Here is a 27,568-nt window from a genome sequence, read left to right on the forward strand (position 1 = left end):
TTGGTTCTAGTCAGAATCCTGGCAGCAGCGTTCTGGATGAGCTGCAGCTGTCTAATGGTCTTTTTGGGAAGGCCGGTGAGGAGCCCATTACAATAGTCCACCCTGCTGGTGATGAAGGCATGAACAAGTTTCTCCAAGTCTTGACTGGAAACAAAACATCTAATTCTTGCAATGTTTTTTTAATAATAGTATGCTGATTTAGTTACTGCTTTGACATTACTACTGAAACTAAGGTCTGTGTCCAGAATCACACCAAGATTCCTGAATTGATTTTTAGTTGCTTACCCCTAGAGTCAAGGTATGCATTCACCTTGAACACTTCATCTTTGTTTCCAAATGCAATGATTTCTGTTTTTTTCCTTGTTTAACTGAAGAAAGTTCTGGCACATCCAGCTGTTAATTTCATCAGTGCATTGGCAGAGGGAGTCAATGGGGCTGTAGTCATTTGGGAGATGAGGCTAGGTAAATCTGGGTATCATCAGCATAGCTGTGATAGGTAATTTGGTTCTTTCTCATTATTTGACTTAGTGTATTAGAATGACTGATTTCTGAAGATCGTGTGACACTGAGGACTGGATTTATGATGCTGACATTTCAGCTTTGATAACATAAATAAATTACATTTTAAAACATATTTACACAAATTAAAGTTAATTTAACTTTAATAATATTTTACAAAATTACAAAAAAAATTTAAGGACAAATTGACTTATCAAAATAACAAGATATCGAGAAATCACTTTTAAAGTTGTCCAAATGAAGTTCTTACCCATGCATATTACTAATCAAATATTAAGTTTAGATATATTTACAGTAGGATATTTCCAAAATATCTTCAACATGATCTTTACTTAATACTCTGATTTTGGCTTAAAATAAAAAATTATCATTTTCACCCATACAAGGTTTTTTTTTTTTTTTTGGCATTTGCTACAAATATATCCCAGTGACTTCAGACTGGTTTGTTCTCCAGTTCACATGTTTTTAAAAGTGTTAATCAGATGTGAGGAGGTGAAGATGTAGCCAGAACAAATGAGAAGAGAAGACTCTTAAGATGTCAGGATTGATGATTAATGAACAGGGTAAATATAGTGCTAGCACACGGATCTGTCTGGCTTCTGCGGGGAACATTGATCTGCTCTGAATAAGAATCAATATGCATGAAAGGTTCCAGTGTAAGTTCTGATCTGGGAACAGAAGCTCTCCAATTCATGTAATCCTATTTTCAGAAAGAAAAACCACCTTGATCTTTGATCACTACTCTTCTTCTCAGATCTCAGATACAACGTCCCTCGTGTCTTTATTCTGATCAAAGTGACCATATCCAGCAGAGTCAAATGAAGCAGAATTATTATGACTTGAAGGAATTCAGAATCAACCCAGTGGACTGATCCAAAAATTCAGCTGATCCGTCAAAATGTGTCAAAGCAACAGGAATATCACGCAGAAAGATTATTTAAAAAATGCATTAAATATATTTACCTAAATATTGGAAGATTTATGCTGTTTTAATAGATTTCCATTAAGCCTGCATGGTTAATATATATATATATATATATATATAATATATATATATATATATATATATATATATATATATATATATATATATATATATATATACAGAACTACAGAAATAGACATATAAAAGAAAAAAGTAAGTGAATTAATTAATTAATTAAATCTGGCAATGTCATTATTCAAAAGCAAGTGAAATTACTTTTCTGTTTTGTGCTTTGTTGCTCTTAACCAAATTAAGAACTTACATTATCTTCAATAAGTGAGTGATCTTCTTAAACAGTTTAGTATGGCATGCTACTGAAGGTATAGGATTATCCTTCTATATGAACTTTAAACTAACTGAAACTTACCAAACTGAGGAAGATGACTATTTTAGATTTACAGATGTATTTATTCCTCATTTTCCTCAAACAGGCAGAGACTGCACCACGCGTGTAGAGCAGGTTCAGCGCAAGGTGTGGTACAGAAAGGGTTAACTGTGTAAATGACATGCTGAAGGAGAAAGAACACGGCTGTGTTCGGCAGTGGCGCGAATAAGTAAATTAGGACATGGACTGCGGCTCCACGAGCGCCTCGCGTGCGTGCAGATACTGACCCGGGAACTGCCTTCAGGAGATAAAAGCCCGTGGATCACGCTGCTTTCTGTTTGTCCCACGGACACGTATCGACTGTGCTACACTATCAGGGACGAGGCCACAGACACACACACAGCACGGCGTCCAGCTCTAGCGCGAGATGGTCACGTCTACTCTGGGGCTCGTCATTCTGTCTGTCTGTCTTCAGCTGTGTGGATTCGCGCGCGGTGAGTGTTCAGAACGAGGATGGTAACAATGGTTGCCATGGGAAGAAGATCATTTGGAACAATGCCGCGTTCTCAGAACCTCTGTGTTACACTGTTGCGATCTAGTTCTCAGAGGAGTTTAAATTCCTTGTAATAAACTGACCTGCTTGATCTCATTCCTGCGTAAATCTGCAGATATATAGATTTTTTTGTATGGATCTTTCAGAGGGAAATGCGTTTGACTCGTATAAATGTATAGGCCCTTGCGAATGGCTTCTAGAATCCACCCTACGTTTAACATTATTGGTGGCATTATTTCTGAACGCTTCAGTTTAAGTGATACTGCATGATTTCTCCTTTTTGTTTCGGATGTAATCCTGTGCGTTCCGAAAGCGTTGCTGGTCATATCTGCGCGAACGCAACGCCTGCTTATGTTTCATCACATATGTATGCATGTAAGCCAGAGCCTTTCTGGTTTTAATTTCAAATGCTTGTTCGGAATCTCGCTCGGTGAAGAGTCGAGGGGTGTTTGGTTGCGGTAATTCGGTGGCTCCGGTTGGAGCGCGTGTGAAACGCGTACGTCAGCCGGTGATCTAGCGGCGGTCCGCGTGGCCTGTTTATTAGCTTCAGGGTGTGTTCTACTTATTAAGTGTTGATATGTTATATCTGATATTATATACGTGAAATACACAGTCTAACGTTTAAACAGTGCGTTGAGAGGACGCGTTCTTGCGTTCAAAAGCAGCTAGACAGCGTGATGTAAGGGGGCGTTCACATGCGACGCGTTCTGTCGGAGGGGTTTGTGTGTGTGCGTTAATTAGTATCCCATGTAAACATTAGCCACTGTAATCGTAAAGAATACGATTAATCTGAAAGATTCTTTGAGGTCATTTCAGACTTCAACTGGACAGATGTAAATGCTATTCATTAGGCTATAGTTTCTAGCTGTATTAATCTATTAAACACATTCATTCAAATATTCCCCTGATTACAACAACTCATATTGTACTTATTGTCATATGTGCAACTATCACCCATTTCTCACTTCTTTTCTTTCGAGTTCATTTGGAGTCAAGTATCTTATAGTTCTTAAAGACTAGTTAAAGCAGTAACTACTTCCAAATTGTTTTTAATTGACAAAAATATTTTTTTTTTTTGGCAAATGGTCCTATTTGTATGAATCTTATTTGTAGCCTTTGTTTTTGTATGATCTACCTACTCCCCACTTTATATACAGGGGTGAACCGTCATGCTTTATTTCTTTCAAAAAATAAAAAAATCATATTTTTTTATTGGTAATCACCATACAAATGTATGTGAAATTGGTACCTTGTAAAATACATCTGTTTCTAATGAGAAATCACACTACACTGTTTTTTGATTCAGTAAAAAGATTTGTCTTTTACGATTCTGAAAGTGACGTGACATTCAGCCAAGTGTGGTGACCCATACTCAGAATTCGTGCTCGGCATTTAACCCATCCAAAGTGCACACACACCGCAGTGAATGGAAGATGTCGTGCTGGCCTAGTGGTTAGAGAGTTTGACTCCTAACCCTAGGGTTGTGGGTTTGAGTCTCAGACCGGCAATACCATGACTGAAGTGCCCTTGAGCAAGGCAACGAACCTCAAACTGCTCCCTGGGTGCCGCAGCATAAATGGCTGCCCACTGCTCTGTGTGCACTTTGGACGGGTTAAATGCAGAGCACAAATTCTGAGTATGGGTCACCATACTTGGCTGAATGTCACGTCACTATTCCTAGTTTAGAAATCAGCTTACACTGATGGTGCTTGCTTTTAATGAATCATGCTTTTTATGTTTTTTTTAGTTTGGGCTTAAGCATGTTACACATCGATCCAGGTGACTAATTTAAGTTTTTGTAATTTTCATATTCTAGGCTTTAACGGCAAGTACAACAGGATTGGGGTGGCTTAGTGGTTAAAGATGTGGGTTGGTAACTGAAAGGTTGTTGGTTTAAGCCCCAGCAGAGCTAATCCATGACCTTCCTCCATTGTGCCCTTGAGCAAAGTACCTCAGGTTTCTCCAGTGGGACTGACCTTGTGACGGCAGGTACTGTATATGCATTAAAAACTTTGCTAAATCACAGTTTAGAAGTAATTAGTAGCGCTCAGGTGATTGGGGAAGATAAATGGGTTTATCTTGACACAATCCCTCTTATTTTCCTCCTATGGTTGGTTTCTCATGGGAGTATGTAGTGCTGATGTGAGGAGGGGTTTTGGAGTCTTAAGGTGCTTTTGATTAAGGCCCCTTCTGCGTTCTCAGCATCTGCCTGTGATGAAGCAAAGATGAGATATTCTGATGAATCAGAGCTCTGGAAGTCTTGTGGTAAATGTTTTACTTGCACGCATATGAAAAGAAGACTTCTGGGCCTTTGGCAAGCTGCAAAGCTCAGTCTCTCCTGGTAGGATGAGATGTTGCATCTTAAAAGCCAATCTCAGAGCTGATGTTTCCTTTAAGCAGTGTTTATAGGTTGTTGGTGCAGCATTTTGTAAACATAAAAAAATACTTTTAAATGCCAAATGGTTTGCGCAATGCACTCATCAGTTGAATTAGTAGGGATTTCTTTTTTTTGGCAGATGCTTTGGTTCCTTTGGTACAAACGGCAGACTGCTGTCAAAAATGCCAGTTATAGAGCTATAAGCTGGTAAAAATGCTTTTTATATTCGTTTAGTCCAGAAAAAAAGCCCTCAGAAAATGTACTGCATGCATTTTGGTTAAATATAATATTAACAACAAATATATAAAAATGCATAGTTATGTACACTTTGCTTGTTGAATTGCTTATGCAAAATGATGAGGTCACATGATAATGTGGCATTCAACCCTTTGAAACATTTGTTGAAGTTATGCAGCTGTGACCAGATTCTCGGTCACGGTCAAGAACAGCTGTCTTTTATGTGCATGATCTGAAACCCTAAGATGCACATTTGAAAGCTCATAGCTAGTTCAGATGCATCTGCCATTCTGTTTTGTGATTTTGAGTAGGTTGATCGTGGTACAGGTTTAATTCACATTGATAAAGTTCCTGTCCCGGCTGGGCACTGATCTTGGACTGGCAGTTTTGACATGAGCGGCTGTCTTTGGCTAATGTGACTTGTGATAATGGGAAAGCGGGTGCCCATGAATGAAGTGACCACATTGTTTTAAAGGACTGGCCCTCGATCAGAAGAAATGCAGTTCATGTTAGGTTGTAGTTTTGTTTTTTGTTGTGTATTGACCAGTAATGGCAGTATGAAAGCTGGTGTAAATTTGAAAGGACTCATTTCAGATCCAGACCCAATTTGTAGTTAATGCACCCATACCGTTCATACTGTACCATTTTGACGGCATGTAGTCAGATCCTCCACGGAGGGCAATATAACTACAACTGCTTGGATCACTAGTCGATACTCTCTAGTCAGATTATTTTACAAGCATGAGCGGTTAGGTCATCTTAACCGAGACGTTTCGAAATGTTTTGTTTGTCAAGGTTTTTGTTGGCATGTTAACTTATTTCTTACAGAGACTTATTTATTATTACGCACCACTAAGCAGCACTGAACAGAGTTGCAAAAATCTTGGTTTTCAGACCATCTTCAGCCTGTTTTTCAGACCGTGTTACTCTTGAATTTTGGGAACCATTTTTGCTGTGAAGATGCTGACATGGCTTTAAAAGTTTGTACTTTTTAAAATATATTCTACTGCTACTACTTTGTCTGTTATTTACATTTAGTCATTTAGCAGATGCTTTTATCCAAAGCAACTTACAAATGAGGAAAACAGAAGCAATCAAAACCAACAAAAGAGCAACGATATGTAAGAAGAATAGACCGGATTGAAGAATAGAAAATGCTAGTGTTAGAGCAGTAAATTTGTTCCTGATAAATAAAAAGAAAACAAGTACTGTAGATAACAGAAAATTTTTTTTAATGAAACGAAAAGAAAACAAGTAGATTATAGAAAAATAATAGAAGACTAGTGTTAGAACAGTACATTTTTCCCCCTGATAAATAAAAATAAAACAAGTACTGTAGATAATAGAAATAGAATAGAGAAACGCCAGTTAGAGGGTCAAGTCTTATGATGAATAAAAAAAGTAAATGGAAAAGAAATAGAATAGAGAATGCTAGTGTTAGAGGGTCATAAAGTAAATAGAATATACATAGAATAGAGAAAGCTAGAGATAATCATTTTTATAAAAAAAAAAAAAAAAAAACAAGTAGAAAAGGAGGGTCAGGTGTTAGAGGGTCATTTTTATAATGAATAAAAAGTGAATAGTAAAAGAGTACACTGGTATTAGTTCTTTTTATAACGAATGAAAAGTAAATAGAATAGAAATGGAATAGAGTACACTAGTTTTAATCATTTTTTTTATAAAAGTAGATAGAATAAAAAAAAAGAATAGTGATTGTGTTAGAGGCTCATTTTATAATGAATAAAAATAAAATTAAATAGAATAGAAAACACTAGTGTTAGTCATTTTTATAATACATAGAAATAAAACAAGTAAAATAGAAAATAATAGAGAACCCTGGTGTTAGAGCGTCATTTTTTTTATAATGAATAAAAAGTAAATAGAATAGAAATAGAACAGAGAACACTAGTGTTAGTCATGTTTATAACAAACAAAAGTAAATAGAATAGAGTAAAATAGTGTTAGTCATTTTTTTATAATAAATAAAAAGAAAACCAGTAGAATAGAGAGAGAATAGAGGACGTTGGTGTCAGAGGGTCAATTTTTATAATAAAGCAAAAATAATAGAAATCTAATAGAGAGCGCTAGTGTTAGAAGGTGATTGTTTTTATTTATAATTAAGAAATGAAGTATATAGAATGGAAAAAGAGTAGAGAATACTAGTGTACACAATACACAGAATTAGTTATATATGTACAGTTATGTATAAAAATGGTCGCAAGCTTTTTAGGTAAGTTTTATTGGTAAAAGGCTAAATGATGGAAGTGGGTTGGATAAATTTCACATTTTATTTAATAAAAAAAATCTCTCTCTCTCTATAGAATTTTTTTATAACTCATTTTCATTTATCAATAACAGAGCAGCACAAAAAGTGAATGGTAGGTTAGTATGAATTTTTATTTTATTTGCTCCAGTCAGTTTCATGATATTTCCAGCTCAAGTCATTGGCTTCAGAATGGAGAACTCTCTCCACATTAATATAAAATGGAGCTCTACACACCTCTGAAACGGTTCAAAATTGTATCTTTTTTTCCTCATGCAGGATTAAGGGTGGCGACAGTAGTCTATGATAGCACTGTAAGTGTTTTATTCACCTAGTAGATCACTCAGTTTACAAAACACTAACAAAAACTTGACAAACTCCCAGAAAATGTAACCAATATCACCATCTGTCTGGGACAACATTTTCTGTACAAACTCAGTATTGGGGAAGATTTGTACTTTAACAAGCCACTGGCTCTTCCTGCCTCACAGGTTCCCAGCCAGAATGTGAGCAGTCTCAGTTCCAGTGTGGGAACGGCCGGTGCATCCCGTCTGTGTGGCAGTGCGACGGTGACCTGGACTGCTCGGACGGGAGCGACGAGACGTCCTGCGGTGAGTCAGTGTGTATGAGAGCTCAGCGGCACAACATCCGTCACCGTTCTGATGTGTGGGCGTCTCGATGCTCGTCAGAACAGCCACACCTTAAACTAGTCCTGATCTCCAGAGCTGATGCAACTCTTGGCTAATCTGTCGTAATGGAGGCAGAAACAGATTGGCTTGCAGTTTGGACTTAAATTAAAATATTGATGAGGGACAGTTGCTTGCTTGCCACTCCTTCATAGTATGACTGGACCGTGGACACCAAGTGGTTTTCTATGTAAAGATTTCCCCACCTATGTGATCTATAACGCTCATCTGTGTGCTAACTGGGTCACTGATGCGAGAGACGTTACAGATGGGGGCCGGCACAGATAAAATGAGCTGAAATCTTTTTTTGGATCCTGGTGTTCCCATTTAGGCCTCTTCACCTTTTACTAAGGGGCGTTTCCTCTGAGAAGCCAGAACCTCCTTATAATTATAGATTAAAATAAATGACAGAACACGAAAACGTTTTGAAATATGAACTAATTTAGTATGTTGATCATTATTTTTCCAACAGCAATGCTTCTTTTGCTTCTCTTGAGGTGACTGTGAATCTATTCTTGTTTTTGTCTCTCATTCACTGTACAGTTTCAAATGACGAAAGAGAATGGGAATTACAGTTTGTACCTTATTTGACTTGAAAACGCAGTAAATATATTTGATTTCATTTGCGTTTTTAGTACAGTGTCAACATGTATAACCCAGCAAAATATTAACAGTTTAATATGTTAACTCTTATGCTCATTTAACATACAATAAAAAGTGAAATATTAGGAAATATTCTAATTTAATATAACCATTTTCTATGTTAATATGTTAAAATGTAATTTATTCCCGTTATGTTAAGCTGAATTTTCAGCATCATTATTCCAAACTTCAGTATCACATGATCCTTCAGAAATCATTCTAATATGCTGCTTATTTTTTTTAAGCAATTATTTTTGGTGCTTAATTATTGTTAAACTGTTTTTTATCTGCTTATGCAGCAAAATGCAGACATTTCCTATCTCTGTTTCTCTCTCTCTCTCTCTAAGCTTTTGAAAGCTAATGTATCAGTTTCCATAAAAATATTAAGCAGTAAAAATGATCTGAAGGATCACGTGTACTGGTAATAAGTTTTTCTTGAGCAGCAAATTGAAAGGTTTTATGCATATGTTTCTTGTTGGCTGTATGGTTAAATATTGAACTACAAACCTTTAACTTGGAAGATATGTAAAGATCAAATACTATTGGAACATGCATTTACATTAAGCCCAAAACAAAGAGCGTGCTTTGCCTCCAGTGCAGGTCCAGCAGTGGCTGGTGTTGAGATTGTCGGCCTGTCCGTTTGCACTGCTCGGTCTCTTTCTCTTATTGCCATTCAGTCCACAGGAGGCCTCCTGCTCCGAGTATGCACTTGTGCTGTGAGTGGACATGAAGAGACTGTGAATGTGTCTGAGACGGGAGGAATCTGTAGGATTCAGAGAGCCCCCGTCTTAAAGCGCCTCTCTAGGATTGAAGTGTTTTCTTTTAAATCAATATCCTGTGCTGAAATAAGTAAAAATGCTCATTAGCAAGCATTTCAAGTACTCTTGAGCAGACGTTCTTATGCATTGTTTGTGTTTCATTCCTCTTAAGCCTAGCTAATATCTAGTGAAGCACAGGTTTTCTAACATGTCTGTTTCAGTGAGGAAGACCTGTGCCGAGGTGGACTACGTCTGCCGCAGTGGCCAGTGCATTCCCAAGAGATGGCAGTGCGACGGGGAACCAGACTGTGAGGACGGCTCAGACGAGAGCATCGAAATGTGCCGTGAGTCCCATTTCATCTTTAACACAGCATATTTATTCAGTGGTACCATGGTTTTGTGTTCGCTGCATGAACTCTGCGCGGTTCGTAAATCCCAAGTCACCTTCAAGGCTTGCCCATACAATTACCCGTTTGTTTTTAACTTGAGCGAGAGTCTTTTAGCTCAAATGAGGGTTATATTTAGATCCACCCTTGAGTGTTAGTTCTTCATGACATCACAAAAGCACACGGATGTCTTCATCTTTTGCATGTCCTCGTTTTTTTGCTGAAAATTTAAGATTAGCGATTAATGGTTTGATGCACTTATAATAAACCGGGCCTGTTGGTTTATTAAAGTACAGTGGCTGTACATTCTATACAGAAGTATCGGTGTACGTGCAGCTATGCATGTCAGCTCTCTATATCAAGTCTTGGTTTGAGCAGCTGTTGGAAAGTTAGTCAGCAGAAAATGGAAAGGGCCCAACAATGTGTGTGTGTTGGTGAGCATTTGCACACGGGTGGCTATAAACGCACAAGTGATCTTTTGCTCTTAGCTCAATATTTCCATCTAGACACCGGATCCGCTTTGGATTTGGTCGTTTATGTTGAGGATATGTTCCGTTTGAACTTGAAGTGTAAAATATCAAAGGTTTCATGGATTACGCAACAGACCTATAGCAGCGTTTCTCCTTTGAGGTTACGTTTCCCATTGTGTTTATGAGCCGTCAGCGTCTTTGGAGTGTAGCCAAAGAGGTGAATGTTTCAAGCTAATTGTTCACAGCAGTCAAAGGTTGTTTCTATGTGAAGGTTTACACCCATGTTTCATGCCGTAAAACAATGTTTGTTTATACTGAGCCTGGATTATTTCACCATATATGGCATGTGAAAATTCAAGATCCAAATGAATTTGTTTGTAGAGTTGTGAAATCTGATGATTATGGTGAATGAAGCCGTGTGGTCCTGACTGTTTTTTTGTTTCAGACACGAGGACCTGCCGAGTGAACGAGTTCAGCTGTGGCATCGGCTCCACGCAGTGCATTCCAGTCTTCTGGAAGTGTGACGGTGAGAAAGACTGCGACAACGGAGAGGACGAGGTTAATTGTGGTGAGTCACTAGACACAACACCGTCTCTTCTAATCAATCTGAGTTCCCATTTCACTCGTCTCATCTCCCAGTTCTTTGCATTTTAATTGGAAATGAGACACTGAGATCCAAAGTGAAAATCTTCATTTATTATTTTTTTTAAATCTAACTCCGTTTGAATTAGGCTCGAATAGGTGAATTCGATAAGATACATGTTTTTGTTCTGAACAAAAGAATAATGTACTTGTATGCACTTTGTAGAGTAGCTTAAACTATGCTCAAATATGCTGAGACACAGAAACATCTCAAAAGCGAGGGATTTTAGTCATTTTCAACATTCCTTGTAATTCTTCCCAGACAAAGTATGTCAACTAAATATGTAAATGGATAGTAATTAATTTATTCATGTATAATGCTTACAATTAATCTGCAAAAATATGAATAAAGTTTCTTTGTTTATGCATTGTAATACCATTATTTATTCTAATAAATATTATTTGTTCTAATACCACTTTTGGGAAGTGTTTTATCAAAGAAATGAAATGTACATAAAGTATACATGAAATTAAAATAGTAATTTTTTTGTGTGCAATATTTAAATATTTATTAATATTTGTAATTATTTTACTTGAAGTTGACATTTTAATCATTTTAGTTTTACATGTTTCTATTCAGCCTTATTTCGGTTTACTTAAACTTATGAGTTAGTGGCAAAGGCAACATTTCTGATTTTCAAGTTACCTTTTTCATCGAATTCATTTCATCTTAATTTCAAGTTGATTTAAGTTTGTTAATAACACTGATTCAGATAATAAGACAAGTAGACAGTTGTCAAGGTTAATTGAGGCCTCCTAAAAGCAATAGTTTGTCCACATTATTATTCTGAAATCCTGAAGCGTTTGTTGAAGGTCACTTAAGATGTTTTCCTGTGTCGTCTTATTTAGGGAACATTACATGCTCTCCTCTGGAGTTCACCTGTGCCAGTGGCCGCTGTGTTTCTCGTAATTTCCTCTGTAATGGTGAGGACGACTGCGGGGACGGCAGCGACGAACAGGACTGTGCTCCTGCCTCCTGCGGCCCGAGTGAAGTCCCGTGCGGGAATAATACCTGCATTCCTAGGAGCTGGCTGTGCGATGATGATGTGGACTGCCAGGACCAATCAGACGAGTCGCCAGAGCGTTGCGGACGCAACCCCACACCGCCGGCTAAGTGTTCGCCCAACGAGATGCAGTGTGGCTCTGGGGAATGCATACACAGGAAGTGGCGCTGTGACGGGGATCCAGACTGCAAGGACGGCAGCGACGAGAAAAACTGCTGTAAGTGTTTTTATTTATTAAAATGTTTTTTGTCATATAGCCATAAATGAACCTTTTGTTTTCTGCATATATTAGTGTTTTTTTTTGTTGTTGTTGTTTTTTGTTATACATGTCTGGATTATATTGTGTCATGGAAACGGCACCTGTGTTTTCTGCGTGTTTTGGTCTCTGGTTTTTTGCTAACTAAGTGGTCTCTGTTTGTCCATGTCATTTCCAGCTGCCCGTACCTGCAGACCCGACCAGTTCAAGTGTGATGACGGCAGCTGTATCCATGGCACCCGACAGTGCAACGGATTCAGAGATTGTGCTGACGGCACGGATGAAGTCAACTGCAAAAACCGTGAGTCTGTTAAACTGGAAAAACAATTACACTGCCTGGGAAAAGTAACAAATATCCTTAAAATCCAAGAAAGATTTTAATAGTACTATTAAGAGGTCAGTAACATGCAAGATTATGATGTAGGCTAAATGGGAAAGTAAACAGTGCTATATAATGTAATGCAATTTAATAATATTTTAGAATTTAAAACGTGAAGCAAACGCTGCACCAAATATATACCAATTTTACATGTTTTCTTTTACTGGCACACATCATAGGTTTTGAAATGACTCTCCTTGTCTCCTGTCTCAGAAACTCAGTGTAAAGGTCCTGACCAGTTCAAGTGTCGGAGTGGAGAGTGTATTGAGATGAGTAAAGTGTGTAATAAGGTCCGTGACTGTGCTGACTGGAGTGATGAACCCATTAAAGAGTGCAGTAAGTACAAGTGTTTTCTGTTCTTTTCATTACGCATTCTGACATGTCTTCTATATAAATAAATAAAAAAAGTCTAAAAAGGTCCATCAGTCACCTAAAAGAATAACATAATTACTGTTTTTAGAGTTTCACTGTTATTTGACATATAATTCCCAACTTCCCCTAATGTCAGATTTGGCTAATTATAAAGTCTAACAATAATGACTTAAGAAAATAATGAAAAAAGAAAAAAAGCTTAGGTTTTTAACTGCATAACTAAATTGCACCATCAGTTATTTTTAGTTGTCCGTGTAATATAAAGGCTGTTTAAAGTTGATTAAATGGATACAGAAAGGGAAAAACCAGTCATGGTTCACCATGCAAATAAACAGTTCAGTATACAAAACAAACACAATTCAGTAAAATGTCCTCCGCAAGCATTGTAAATGTAGGTCAATGAGATAGTCTTGAGACTTGTGTCTAAGAACAGTTTTCTTGAAAGAGTTTAATTTGTGTGTAGTGCTGTGATTTACTTAAACGCTGACTAAAGCATCATAAGTGCATCAACCTGCTGTATAATTAGTTCACGCAGTAACAGTAGTCTGTTAGACAGGGTTGTTGAGTCTGGAAGTTTGAGTAAATGGTTTCAAGCGGTCTGTTTTGACTTAAATGCTGCTTAAACGGTTCCAGATGTTAGGGGTGTGAACGGACCATTGGACAAGTGAGATGTTGTACAGGAATTCCTCCCCACTGTTAACGCATCTGTTGCAGGGTCATTTTAGCTCTTGAGAATGGTTTCTCGACACATTTAGGATGTTTTCACACTTGAGTCTTCTTTAAAAGACCCTTGTAATAGACCACAATGTGAATCGAGTGGAAAAAGTGTTGTATTCTCTGGGGTTAAATTGATAGTTCACCAAGAAATTAGAAGTTTATTTTCATTGTCATTCCAAACTAATATGACTTTTCTCTGTGGAAAAAGAAAACAAATTATATTTTGAGGAATGTCCCATACAATGGAAGTCTAGAATTTAGTTATCAGGATATTTCTATGCATCATGTTTGGTTGCAGACTTGCTGTCTGAGTCACTTATTTTTGTAAATCAAGTTTGAAAAGACTTCTGAAGCAGAACCGATCATGAGTGCATTTCCCAAAACCATAGTTGCTAACTAAGTTAGTAACTTGGTTGCAATGCAATTTCCCATTGCCAACCAACTAAGTTCCTAACAGAAATGCAACCCAGAACATCTGCTGTTGTGTCTTATTCAGTGAGACCCTTCGGTGATATTGTCTTGCAATATGTCAGGGTTGCATTTATTGGTCCAAAGTTGGGCTTGTAAACTACTAGGTTTACTTAACGGTAATTAGTCCCTTCATGGTGTGCAGCATCAGCGGTCTGACGGCCAGCTGGTGGTTACACTCTGCACAAATGTGGTTTCTAACTCCATTTTTGACAATGCTTCAGTTTCTGTTAGCCTCTAGGCTTGAAATACACTTGTCCGAGGCTAAGATCAAGTTGTCATGGGCTCAAAAAAATCAGTCACCCAAGCCATAAAACACAATAGCCGCATTTCCACTGTCGGGCCAGTGCGTGCCAGGGCTTAAAGCGGGCCGGGCGGGGCTCATAGCCTCGGGCCAGTAGCACCGAGGCCAGAGTAGCGCAGGGTTTCCACAGTGGAGCTTGAAGCGCCGCTTCACGTCACTAAAACACGCCCTTTACACGCCTCTCAGAACAACGTCATGCAACCTCATAATTTCACTAACAAAGAGAAGTTATCAGAAAACTAAGAAATAAGTCACTGGAACATGCGCGATCACAAAACGAACATGATAAAAGCGGCCGTTTGTTTGCATGCTTTGTTATTCAAATTCAAAAGCATGGATGTTTTAACTATAGAATAAGTGATACATTGATCATAATGATTTTATTTATCAAGACTCAAAATTAATCACACATAAATACACTTTATATTTTATTTATTTATTTTTAACGCTTATGAAAATAGCCTGCTTATTCAGTAGAGTCTGTTTCTGTTTATTTGTAGTCACAGTGGCCTATACGTCACATTAAGAATGAATGATATCTTTATTTTTATAAAGGATCCCGAACAAAAACATTATTATATTTTTATAATAGGCAACATGAACTAAACTCTCGAGACGAGGCTTGTGATAGATAATATAAGTTAGTAAATACACGATTGTGATAGAGAATAAGAAGCTGACGTCTGATTTCTTCAAGCGGTCATATTTTCCATGTTTAATGTTAATGCCCAGCGTGCATAGTCTTTTACATCGCTTATAAATATTTCTGCCCTGTATGGTGATTATAATCCACATTGGATCAAGTTATTTCAAACACTCGCTGCTGACTGAAAGTGAGTTTTGAGCTCAACTTATTTAAATAAAGCGTTTAATGCTGGCGTTATAGCGGCTATCTTTCTGAAATGATCCACAGCGCAGACTCTCTATTTTTATAAAAGCTCCCAAACAAAAATCATTATTATATTTTGATGATATAACGTGGAGCTAAACTCACGAAACAAGACGACAGATAAAATGTTACTTAATAAATACACAATTGTGATAGAGAATAAGATGCTGACGTCTGATTTCTCCAAGCGGTCATATTTACCATGGTAGGCTAATGTTAATGTTTATCGTGCATAGTCTTTTACATCGCTTATAAATATTTCTGCCTTGTTTAGTGATTGTAATCCACATCGGATCAAGTTATTTCAAACACTCGCTGCTGACTAAGAGTGAGTTTTGAGCTCAACTGATTTTAAAAAGTCTTTAATGCTGGTGTTAAAGTTGTTTTCTTTCTGAAATGATCCGCGCTGACGCTCTCCAGACACGGAGAAACTCCGCCTTTGTTCGTAACCCCTCCTCTAGCCCCAGCTGGCCCGCTTTGGCCCAAGGATTTCGTCGGGCCGAAAAAACCTGGCCGTTGGCCCCGAGGAAGCCCCGGCGAGGCACGATCAAGCCCCGGAAGTGACAGTGGAAACGCGACTGGCCCTGGCACGCACTAGCACGCCCGGTCCTAGCTCGATAGTGGAAACACGGCTAATGAGTATTGTGGCACATTTGTCCAGCATGGAGTCAATACGAAGTAGTATGCTCCATGTTTTCAAGCAAGATCCAAGGACATCGAGTATCACCCTGCGGGGCATTGATCATATGGAGCCTCTCTAAATTATTGATCCATGTAAATCTGAGCATGTACTATCCATGCATCTCCTGTGACTATGCCACATTGAGATTCCAAGTGTGTAATGCAGCTATCATCATTTTTTTTTAGATATGAACGAATGCCTAATCAATAATGGAGGCTGTTCGCACCTCTGCCTTGACCTGACGATTGGCTACAAGTGTGACTGCACACTAGGACTCCAGCTCATCGATCGCAAGACCTGCGGTGGTATGAATGCCCACATGTGCTGTTCAAATGTAGTCAGAAAAATGACTTCAGTATTGATTATCTTGGGTCCTGATAATGGATCTTTGTTGAATGTTCTTCAACAGGAGCTAAGGCTATGATTGTTTCCCCACAGATGTCAATGAGTGCCTCAACCCTGGTATATGCAGTCAAATATGTATAAATCTCAAAGGCGGATACAAATGTGAATGTCACAATGGCTACCAGATGGACCCCACGACTGGAGTATGCAAGGCTGTAGGTAGGCTAGTCAAGGTGAAATTCACTTGGACTTCAGCCCTGTTTTAGCTAGGCTTATTTTTTACAAATTGGAATTGTTTTCCCATCTAAACAAGTAAGAAAACCATTGAAAATGTTATCACACCTGTGGTAACAGTGCAGTTTATTTTCAGTAATTCAAACATGCAGAATCAGTGATGCTACAGTACACTCATGTTCACAACAGACCAAAGAGTCCCAGTAACTTTGATCTCTGGCATTTATGGTACCCTCTTTCTGCATTTCTAGGTAAAGAGCCCTGTCTTATTTTTACCAATCGAAGAGACATCCGTAAACTAGGACTGGAGCGGCGTGAATATACTCAGATTGTGGAGCAGCTGCGGAACACAGTAGCTGTAGATGCGGACTTCGTTCAGCAGACGATATTCTGGGCTGACATGGGGCAGAAGGCGATTTTTAGGTAAGCATTGGGTCCCTATTGAGTTGGCTTGAAGGTAGCAACTTTAAACTAGAGCAACATTGTATGAGAACTACTGTAGGACTAGGAATTTGTGCATAAATGTTAGTAATGTTGATGTATTTCCAACCACTTGGATGACTTGACCCATATTTGCCTGGTGATTTGGTGCTTTCCTTTCCGCCCCACAGCACAGTATTGGATAAGCAGGAGGCAAGTCATATGAAAGTGATTGACAACATTCAGATGCCTGTTGGGATTGCAGTGGACTGGATTTACAAAAACATCTATTGGTCAGACCTGGGCAGTAAGAGTATAGCAGTGGCCAACTTCAATGGGACCAAGAGGAAGGTACTCTTTAACAGCGGCCTGAAAGAACCAGCCTCTATTGCTGTAGATCCTCTATCAGGGTAATTTGATTATCGAAACATTTTCACTGCTTTCTAAACATTTCCTAATTGTCAGATGTGCTCAGTTAAAACTTTTTGAAAGCAGTCCTTTGGTTTGAGGTAATCTAAAGTTCAGATGATTGCATCCTTGTCCTTCAATTACAGGTTCCTGTATTGGTCAGACTGGGGCGAACCAGCTAAGATTGAGAAGTCTGGTATGAATGGGATTGACAGACAGGTCCTGGTAGAGACCGACATTCAGTGGCCCAATGGAATCACTCTCGGTGCGTAATGTTTAGCATGATGTTTCAGTAACTTTAGTTTACATGAACCAGTAAGGCAGGAGTAGCCAACCCTGCTCCTGGAGGGGCTACCTTTCTGCTCATTTCAGTTTCAGTGAACGGACCTACCGGTTATTTAATCATCTTGAATACTAGTGTATTTGAAAAGGGTTGAAGTTAAACTTTGCTGGATGGTAAACCTCCAAGGGCAGGGTTGGCTACCCCTGCAGTAAGGGTATCCTCCTGCTATTCCGCAAGTTAGTAGTATTTGCGAAGTCAATTGCTATTGCTCATACTTTGGGTTAGGATGTGTCAGAATCTGCTACTGAAGATCCATAATCCTGGAGTATTTAGTTCCAATCCTGCTTCAACTCACATGTTTGTAGTACACGCTGTTTTGAAACTGAACTCTGCAGGACTTTCAGAGGTGGAGTTAATAATCTATGGGTTTATGGAAGCATGTGCACTTTGGTTTGGACGTTTGGACAACTTCTGCTTTGTAGATGATACGACCAGTGAAAAAATGGAAAGAATGTTCTAAAGGAGAGGGTTTAGTATTAGTATTTAGGTAATTTTGGAGGCTTTGCTCAGCTGGTTTGGGTGTTTTTAATTGGGGTTAACGCTAAACTCTTAAGGACGGTAGTCCTCCAGGAATATTAAGGGGTGGGATCTGTTGACTTTGGCATTGTGTGACCAACTATCAACCAGCCAGAATCAAGAATTACCATTTCTCACTATTTCTCTTGTCTTGTAGATCTGATCAAGGGCCGACTCTACTGGGTGGATTCGAAGCTGCACATGCTTTGTAGCGTAGACTTGAATGGAGACAACCGCCGGAAGGTTCTGCAGTCACCAGACTACCTGGCCCACCCTTTTGCCCTTACTGTTTTTGAGGTACACCAACTAGATCAGTTACAACTGCCAATCAACAGTGGATCCATAGTAGTGTCAAATTATGCTTTACGGTAGCATTTGGTGATCTGTTTGAACAAAGATTTTCTCTGTACCCCATTTCAGGATCGAGTGTTCTGGACAGACGGTGAGAATGAGGCAATCTATGGTGCAAACAAGTACACAGGATCTGAAGTAACTCTGCTGGCCAGCAACCTCAATGAACCCCAAGACATCATTGTGTACCATGAGCTAATTCAGCTGTCCGGTGTGTCCTGAATTTATTTTGAACCGTAGCAACAACATGATTCTGGGACTCAAAAGCCTGTGTAGAAGGAACAGAAACTTAACTTAAAATCTTAAAGCTCTGATTTGATCTTGAAGGTTTACCAGAAACTGTTGTTTTCTCAAACCAGGGACCAACTGGTGTAATGAGAAGTTGGAGAATGGAGGCTGTTCCTTCATGTGCCTGCCAGCTCCACAAGTTAACAAACATTCCCCTAAATTCACCTGCGTTTGTCCTCAAGGTCAAACCCTCGGCTCAGATGGCTTGCACTGCAGACCAGGCACGTAACTATCACTTACAAAACAATTAGTTATTGCTGATCAGGCTTTCATTTGCATTGTTCATTTTGTGTATGTGTGTGCACCAATCATTTTCGTTGTCATTCGTGATCCATCATTTTTGGACATCTTTGGCCGGTATTCTGACTGCTGCGCTAAAAACGAGTTGCACAAATGACCTTAAACCTAAGAATTAGCCATTTTATTGCTATGGCTTTGTATTGCTCTCTTATGACAGAGGCACCTACTGCCGTCCCCCGAGATGTAGGGAGGGTGACCCCTCACCCCAGTCACCCTAAAGGTAAAGCAGTTATTAGGATATTAACTGCATGTGCATGGAGATCAATGCCTTTGATTTGCTTGCCGCCATAATAGATGGCTTCACAGTTGAAGTCTGTGGAAGTGGCACATTAACATTTCCTTCAAGCTTGCATTGAGGTAAGCTGAGGGGTGCGATTACTGATCTGCTAATAAAATCAGTACCATGAGGTTTTGGGAACTTAAATATCCCATAATGTGCTCATATTAGCCGGGATAACTATTTGTAAATTTCTTGATTTCTGGTTGCAACTAAGATCTGATGCTTCATTTCTACTTTAGGTAACTTTTAGGTCAATATTATTGGAATATCGTTGGATTATATGTAGCATGCATTTTAAAGAAAATGACAATGGAACATGTTAATGTGGAAAATGGAAAAAGGAGCCTCCAGTGTTTATACTCTTAAACTAATTTTGTTTTAAAGCATCTGCAATGCCGAAGGTTTCCTCTGAACCAGTTTGGGCTGGTAAGGCTAGTTGCCTCCCATATACTTTTAATCTAAATTAAAACCATAACTGTAGTCTCTTAACACTGCATTTAGAATAGAAAACCCTTCCCATTACAAATAACAAGACTGGAAATAGTGGCTGTGAAAGTGTTTGTCTATTTATTTAAGTTCCATTTCATCCTTTTGCTGCTGCTTGTCTGTGTACACCCTCAAATCCAAACTTCATTTACACCATTTCTCAAATTGTATCTCGCTTGTAGTTTGTTTTGGTCTTTTAGATTAGATTTCAACATCTTTCTTTTTTTATTAGAAGGAAACATAAGCACCTCTATACATGAAGTAAATTCATCAGCCAAAGGATCTGCTGCTGCCTGGGCTATTCTACCTGTGTGTAAGTACATTTTCTACTCTGTAATACAAGTAATCACTTTCCGCGCTGACGCCGAGATTGTTCGCTTGCTTCAGTGAAAGTAATAACGTGCCTAACGTTTTCGACTCGTACATTACACGTCACACGCTGATGTCACGTGTCGTTACGGGATCTTTACGGGTTGTGTGTGAAATCACGCACATATCCCGGTTAATCACTGGCAGTGTGAAAGTGCAAAATCTAGTGACCCGGAAACAATTGCCGGAAAACTTTACCCGTGTATTTGCCGGAATGGCAGTGTGAAATGGGCTTTAGAGAACTAATGAAATCGAATTTTTAAGCTTTTTCATCTATATGTCAGTGTAATGTTACTGACTAATGTTTAGCAGATTGTGTACTACACATGTTTTTGTCCAATCAAATTCTAGGTAGAATGAAAGTATCCCCCTAAACAAGTTTCTTGGCTGTGATGTGATAACAGCCATTTAGCTATTAAAAATATGGAAGCGGGATGTTCGGGCATGTCAGACAAGAAAGAAAAATGCATTTATCAGGACATTTTTGGAGTCACTTTTTTCATATTTGCTGGAACATTTTCACTGTCCCTACAGTCCAGTTGTTCTAGAGTTATTCAGCTCATTGTTCTTTGCCCTCAGTGTTATTGGCCATGGCTGCAGCGGGTGGTTACTTAATGTGGCGCAACTGGCAGATCAAAAATAAGAAGAGCATGAACTTCGATAATCCAGTATATCTGAAGACCACAGAGGAAGACCTCAATATCAATATCAGCAGACACGGCGCTTCTGTAGGCCACACGTACCCTGCTGTGAGTAGTGCATATTCAGCATAGTCATTATCTGTGGTTTCAGATGAATGAAACCATTTATCACCTTGTCTACATTAGAAATATGATTTAATTTTTTTAAAGGAAGCATTTATTTTGAGCTATTCTCTCTGCTGTTCTGTAATGCTGAAAGCAAAGAGTGGAAATTAGTTCTGCGTTTATTTGGTTTTAGAAAATGGTATTTACAAAAGTATTTGTATTTTATGCCAGACTCCAATTTCAATTTGCTAAATGCTTAGTTTTTCTAACGGGCTGTAGTACATCTGGACCTTCTTTCCCCTAATCTTCTTGTCTTTCTGCAGATTTCGATGGTTAACACAGAAGACGACTTGTCATAACCCAAGCTCCCACAATGCTCTGGTTTATTTACTAGCCACTTGGCACCAATGGCAACTGCTGCCGTTTCAGCGGGTTTCACAACCAGCTGCCTTCTGAAGTGCATTTCCAAGTTTGTTTTTGTTCGTTTTTTTTTCTCTCCAATAAGAGGATGTCATTTGTGATACGAGAAAGTATGTGCACACTGCTCATGCTGAGTGCGCTCCAAAAGCACCAAGCAATTCTGAGGGTCTGGGTTTTTACCTTCACGTATACCATTAACAGCCCCAAAATGATTCAACAGCCTTAATTAAGAATGACGGCATAGTTGGAGACCCAGAAGACCGATTAGATGGCCACTAGAGCATGTGGATGCCTGAAATATTTAAATGAAAATGCATATTTTAGATGACCATATCTTTAAAGAGTAAGTTTCTTTCTTCCTGTTTTACTAATGGACTTTGTTTCCCAGAGATGCATTATTATAAAGCTTTGCGTGTCTTTCTGGGTTTGAAAAACTCTATAGGGAAAAGTGCTGTTACAACATTTGTAAAACATTGTGTACATGTATCCCTCTCTGGAAAACATAATCAGGATTCCTCAAGCACTTTGATCAAATGTTCCTCTGTAAATAAGATTGTATACATTTGACTGAGACAATTTTGCTATGGTTGGGCACTGTACCAGGGTAAAGGATAATGTATTTAAAAAATGAAGTTTGTTAAAACTATTTTGTATGTTTGTGTGCTGTTCCTGTGACCTTTTTATAGCAGTGTGCTGGGGGACATGATGCTCTGTATTGTGAAAAGGAAACATTTGCAAATGTGAAATAAAATTGAAGTTTAAAAGTTTATTTTTTTTGTTTACATGAAGACTTTTAGAATTTGTGGGAAGGGCTACAATGATGTCAACCCAAAATGGCCACGCAATTCTTTTTTTTTTTTTTTTTTATGATCCAAAATCCATTTTTGGGAGAGAACACATGAGCTAAGCGATTGTTAGATTTAATCGCCATTGGCAGCGCAATGTATTGTAATGCTTTTTTCCCCCTCAGTTGGTCAGAACAAAAGTGGCAGACGTATTACTTGTTCGGATGACATTTTCCAGTAGAAAATTTTTATTTGGGTCATACTTCCTAAGACATAGAATCTGTGATTTCGAAGTACAGTGAATATCCAGAACGGTGCGATGACTGAAAGCCACACATCAACTCAAAACATCAGATTAATTCATGCTGAGGAGCCTTGCCAGTACAACCAACAAAAAGATGACAATTCTGCAAATAAATGAAATTGTATGTTTCAAACAGACTGCAACAAAGAGGAAAAATTACAGATTGCAGCTTTAAAAATGCTCTGCATTGTGCAAAATTACAACAAATTAGTACCTATGCTTTAAAATCATTTTCTGTTGGTAGGTCTCTTCGTTTTATTTTTTAAATAATGTGAACACGAGTTCTATCAACAACTCCTGTAAAGTCCACAATCCTCATAAAAGTGACTTGTTTTTGCAGCGTGGTTTGATGGTCAGTTGGAAAGTCAATGAACTGTCATATAGTAGTGGCCAAAACTGATGACTGGCCTTGGAAATTTTACTTCTTCAACCTTAATAAAAAAAAAATTAAGCATACTACATAGTTGCTTAAATTCAATTGTTTTTTTTTTTGTGATAACACAATGAAACATGCCATATTGTGAGTCATAATATTTGGCCATGATGACACGCAAAGAAATTATGAACACATGCAAAAACAAGAGACAACCAATTAAATATTATAACTGTAGTTAATGCTAGCTTTGCCAATTTAGTAATTTTTCCACTAGATTTAGTGACGTCTGCACCCCTTTTGAGACTTTTTCTATCAACATTTAGCGACCCGTTTGAGCTACTTTCAATTAAAAGCGTTTGGTTATGTTGGTCATTGTTTTTTTCCTTGTGTTTTGATGGTTTAAGTGAAATGTAGCTTCATAAAAAAAATTACTTTTGGCAATTGTTGTGTTTGGTGGGGTTAGTATCATAAAAGTGCATATTAAGATCTTACAGCATAGCACATATGCTGCATTTTTTCCAGCAAAAAAAAAAAAAGTAATCATAATTTCTGGAGTTACAGCATTGATTTGTACTACATTTCTTACTTTCAGAAAGTAAATTCCTGTTAATAAAGGAATTGACATCTTGATCAAGTTTGTATAATATCAACTCAACATCATGTAACTCCAATTCATCATATCTTTGTTGGAAAGTGTGTGCAATATTCTCATATTCTATTGGAGATTGGTGAATGTAAGGCAAAGAAAGACATCAGGGTTGGTGGAGAGAGTGTGGAAGAGGATCATAGCATTTAAAGCTTTAAGCACTCAGATCCTGTCTGTCAGCAACATTAGTCGGTGCTGCTTCCTGCAGTTGCTCAGGGTCCTGACTCAGAGGTATTAAAGGCATCTAATGCCTCTACAGCCCCAGTAACCTGTGCATCTGCCAGGCTGAGAGGACGCTGGCACCATGATCAAGCTTAAACGCAGGAGGCAAAGCCTTTTTCCCAATTACAAACTTGGGTTCTCAGTCCCTGCTCCCAAGGATCCAGTGGATTCTGAGCTACCTTTTGGTCAACCCAACTGGGTAAAACCATGGAATTCGATGCAGGAATTAAGTAAGGATATATATGACATCTATGCAGAGTATGAAGATGACGAAGAAGAAAGGTTGATGTCGACCCCCAGTAAACTGTCCTCTCAGACTAAGAACTGCATGCTGAACATCAATGTAGGAGGCAAGGTCTACCAGATCTCTTACAGGGTAGCAGCAAAATATCCCAAGACAAGAATTGGCCGACTTGCAACGTACACGGACCACAACAGGAAACTCGATCTCTGTGATGATTACATGGTCCAGAACAATGAGTTTTTCTTTGACCGGGATCCAGACATCTTCCACAACATCTTCAACTTCTACAGGACTGGAGTTCTCTGGATCAAAGATGAATTGTGCCCACGCAATTTTTTGGAGGAGATCAACTACTGGGGTGTCCGTATCAAGAACACCCATCGCTGCTGCCGCATTTCGTTCGAGGAACGGCAAGATGAACTCAACGAACAGCTGAAGATACAACGGGAACTCGAGGCAGAGGTGGAAACTGAGGAGCATGAGGACTTGTTTCAGGATATGGCTTTCGGTCATACACGTTTCCTCATCTGGAACATGATGGAGAAGCCCTTCTCTTCAGTCATAGCCAAACTCATGGCAGTGGCATCCAGTTTCTTCGTGCTGGTATCTCTCGTGGCTATGACTCTCAATACGGTAGAGGGAATGCAATATAAGACGACCACCGGCCAGCTGAGCGGGAAGACCTACTGTGAGTATGTTGAGACTTTGTGCATTGCGTTTTTTACCATGGAATATCTGCTCCGGCTTGTGTCCACACCTGATCTCAAACGCTTTGGAAGGAGCGTGCTGAATGCTGTGGACCTGATTGCAATCCTTCCATTATATCTTCAAATGATCTTAGAGTGTTTCGAGAATGAAGACTATGGGAAGCATGGTAGTGATATTGAGACCGTAGGACGGGTTGGTAAAGTGGGGCAAGTCCTCCGCATCATGCGTCTCATGAGAATATTTCGTATCCTAAAACTAGCACGGCACTCAACTGGACTTCGAGCCTTTGGCTTCACACTCCGGCAATGCTACCAACAAGTGGGCTGTCTTTTCCTCTTCATTGCAATGGGAATCTTCACCTTCTCTGCCATGGTGTATACCGTGGAGCATGATATGCCTCAAACAAACTTCACCAGTATTCCACACGCATGGTGGTGGGCAGCTGTAAGTACATGTTTTTTTCTCAAGTTTATTTCTGGCATAAGTGGTACTTTGGTGGTACTTCAGTATCGTGATGGTATCAGGAGATAATGCAATGATACTTTAGTATACACCATGGTACTGAATGATTATCCATATACTATGGGATATACATGGTACTCCAAAATACTTATTGACAGAACCAGAGTACCTGGTGTCTGTCTGTTAAAATGCTATTAAATGCTTACAACTGTGATATTTCCATGTGGAGTACTGCATCTGTCGTCAATGTATCGCTTGCCCACTAGATGTAATCCCATAATGCTCTTCTTAACCCTTTTATTTATCTTTAGAATGTTGTTTATTTTTGGCATATGAGAATTTGCGACTGATATTTTATTAAATCTTAAAAGATTGCGCATCATTGTTCCATTTTACTGGCACACTCAAGTATCCCTCATGCATTTCTTCCACAGGTGAGCATCTCCACTGTGGGCTATGGGGACATGTTTCCAGAGACCGCTCTGGGCAGGATTTTTGCATTTGCATGCATCTCGTTTGGAATTATTCTCAACGGCATGCCAATCTCCATCCTGTTCAATAAATTCTCAGACTACTATTCAAAGCTGAAAGCCTATGAATACACCTCCTCTCTAAAGAATCGCGGGAAAGTGAGGTTTGTGAAAAGGGCTGCAAAGAAGGTTGCAGAATGTTTTTAGGTTGCCATGTGCTGACCAACACTTTCCATCCACGGACTGATTTTTAATTCATGGACTTGATGGTCTTCTCTTCAAAATATGCATACCATCCAAACCAAATTAGCCATTGCTTGCTTTTGTGCTGCTGGACACATGCATATTGGGGGACTTTTGTACTATAAACAAAAGTAATTTCTTTTAAAACGAACCAACGTTCCTTTCTAGGCTGCTCTTACAAGGATGCTGTTAATAAATACTTGCCTTGACACAACAATTTAATTGTCTAAGATCAATTGTTTCTTATTATTATTTTATGGCACTGTTAAAATCAAGGTTTTTTTTAAACAATGTAATTAAAATGAACCATTGCGACCACTATGGGCAATGTTAAAACAAAAGAAAGTAGTCCAGGGTAGACAAACACTGCTTCAAGTAATCACTCGAAGGTTTTAACATCTGGCTGAACACAAGCTTAGCTTCAATGCTTTTTTTTATATATATCTATGTATAATTTTGTATAGGCATTTGTGTAAGTTTTAAATCAAGAAAAGCCGATTTATGATTTACATCAACTGGTTTCCTCTGGAAGCACTCTGAGAAGGACAGATTGCAAAGAGATTTCCTATCAGGTTAACTTCTGTTGGCAACAACTAACAGTGCTTTTAAAAAAAATTTGACATCCTCGCTTTAATGGCTTGGTGTGACAATTACAAAAACTTGTTGACTTAATAAAGGGTGGCCATTGTGACGTCCATAAGAATGTCGACAACTAGAATGTAATTAAATCTGAAAAGCACGCTCATCCAGGCATTGATAATCCTTGAAAGATTAATCCTTGGGGATCATTGAAGTCCCAAGGACAGATGGAAGTAGATCAGGCCAACAAAATTCATTTTCAAGCACACATACCATGGCTCCATAATTAAACCTACCATTTTTTTTTTCCCTCTATACTTTTATTTTGTGTGAAACTACCCTTTTAACATGTTTACTTATTTTTGAAAATAAAGATTGTATTGTTTCTACTATTCCTACAATTCTATTATTATTTAAATAGAAGATAATATAATATTTACTTCAAAAGTATGCATAAAAAATATTTTTATTGTTATAAATTAAATTAAGGGTTTTAAATAGCATTTCTGTCCACATTATAGCATAATTTTCGTGAAAATGATTACATGTTCTTGACTTGTTTGATGAGAATAAAAAGAAAAAGAAAAATAATTAAAAAAAAAGAGACAAAAACTCAGATTCAGGTATTTTTTTGTGTTTTGTATTTACATACATCAACATATAAATTAAAAAATCAAAAAAAGAAAAAACTAACAAAACAAAAAAGCAGCTGAAACTAACTCAAAAACAATTAACCAATTCACAGATCCACTCACACGCTAAACGTGTCTCTGAATAAAGCAGGGGGTTTGTTTATTTTCTGTTTGTTTGGTGGGAAAATGACATCAGAATAAACAAACAGTCCAGGCTAAAAAAAAATAAAGAAACAACTCTCACTGCTTAAAGTCTTAGAGAGATTATAAGAGGTCATGCACAAAGACTGAGGCTGAGATGGGGAGTGCAACGAACCCATAATCCTTTGTGGCATGTAACACAAGGGTTTGCCTGCTTCTGTGGCAGCTGGGAGCCACAGTTTAGTCCTTTATTAGCATACAGACAACAGCACAGGATAATGAAGCAGGACTGTGGAAGATGTGCTTAACCTAAAGTTCACTGTAGGGAATTCCTCC

At 38.5% G+C, this 27,568-nt stretch overlaps 2 protein-coding genes across 6 annotated transcripts; both read left to right on the plus strand.

Annotated features, from left to right (window-relative positions):
• Positions 1–1,968: 1,968 nt before the first annotated feature.
• LOC113109592 (very low-density lipoprotein receptor-like) lies at positions 1,969–22,189 on the plus strand. Of its 5 annotated transcripts, XM_026273259.1 has the most exons (21): positions 1,969–2,323; positions 7,751–7,870; positions 9,265–9,303; positions 9,567–9,689; positions 10,647–10,769; positions 11,693–12,064; positions 12,282–12,404; positions 12,696–12,818; positions 16,100–16,219; positions 16,353–16,478; positions 16,745–16,916; positions 17,105–17,323; positions 17,468–17,586; positions 18,338–18,477; positions 18,601–18,742; positions 18,891–19,040; positions 19,277–19,339; positions 19,784–19,825; positions 20,118–20,198; positions 20,834–21,003; positions 21,324–22,189. In XM_026273259.1, the coding sequence occupies exons 1-21, from the start codon at positions 2,257–2,259 to the stop codon at positions 21,357–21,359; spliced, it is 2,670 nt and encodes an 889-aa protein (XP_026129044.1). In that variant the 5' UTR covers positions 1,969–2,256; the 3' UTR covers positions 21,360–22,189. The 5 variants fall into 5 exon arrangements, with proteins under 5 accessions (XP_026129044.1, XP_026129046.1, XP_026129047.1 ...); XM_026273261.1 differs by lacking the exon at positions 19,784–19,825 and having other exon boundaries at positions 1,970–2,323; XM_026273260.1 differs by lacking the exon at positions 9,265–9,303 and having other exon boundaries at positions 1,973–2,323.
• Positions 22,190–23,518: 1,329 nt separating this feature from the next.
• On the plus strand, positions 23,519–26,170 carry LOC113109600 (potassium voltage-gated channel subfamily V member 2-like). The gene is made up of 2 exons (XM_026273280.1): positions 23,519–25,149; positions 25,602–26,170. The coding sequence occupies exons 1-2, from the start codon at positions 23,836–23,838 to the stop codon at positions 25,842–25,844; spliced, it is 1,557 nt and encodes a 518-aa protein (XP_026129065.1). The 5' UTR covers positions 23,519–23,835; the 3' UTR covers positions 25,845–26,170.
• The last annotated feature ends 1,398 nt before the right edge of the window (positions 26,171–27,568 follow it).

Source organism: Carassius auratus, chromosome 10, assembly GCF_003368295.1.
Source record: "Carassius auratus strain Wakin chromosome 10, ASM336829v1, whole genome shotgun sequence".
NCBI lineage: Eukaryota > Metazoa > Chordata > Actinopteri > Cypriniformes > Cyprinidae > Carassius > Carassius auratus.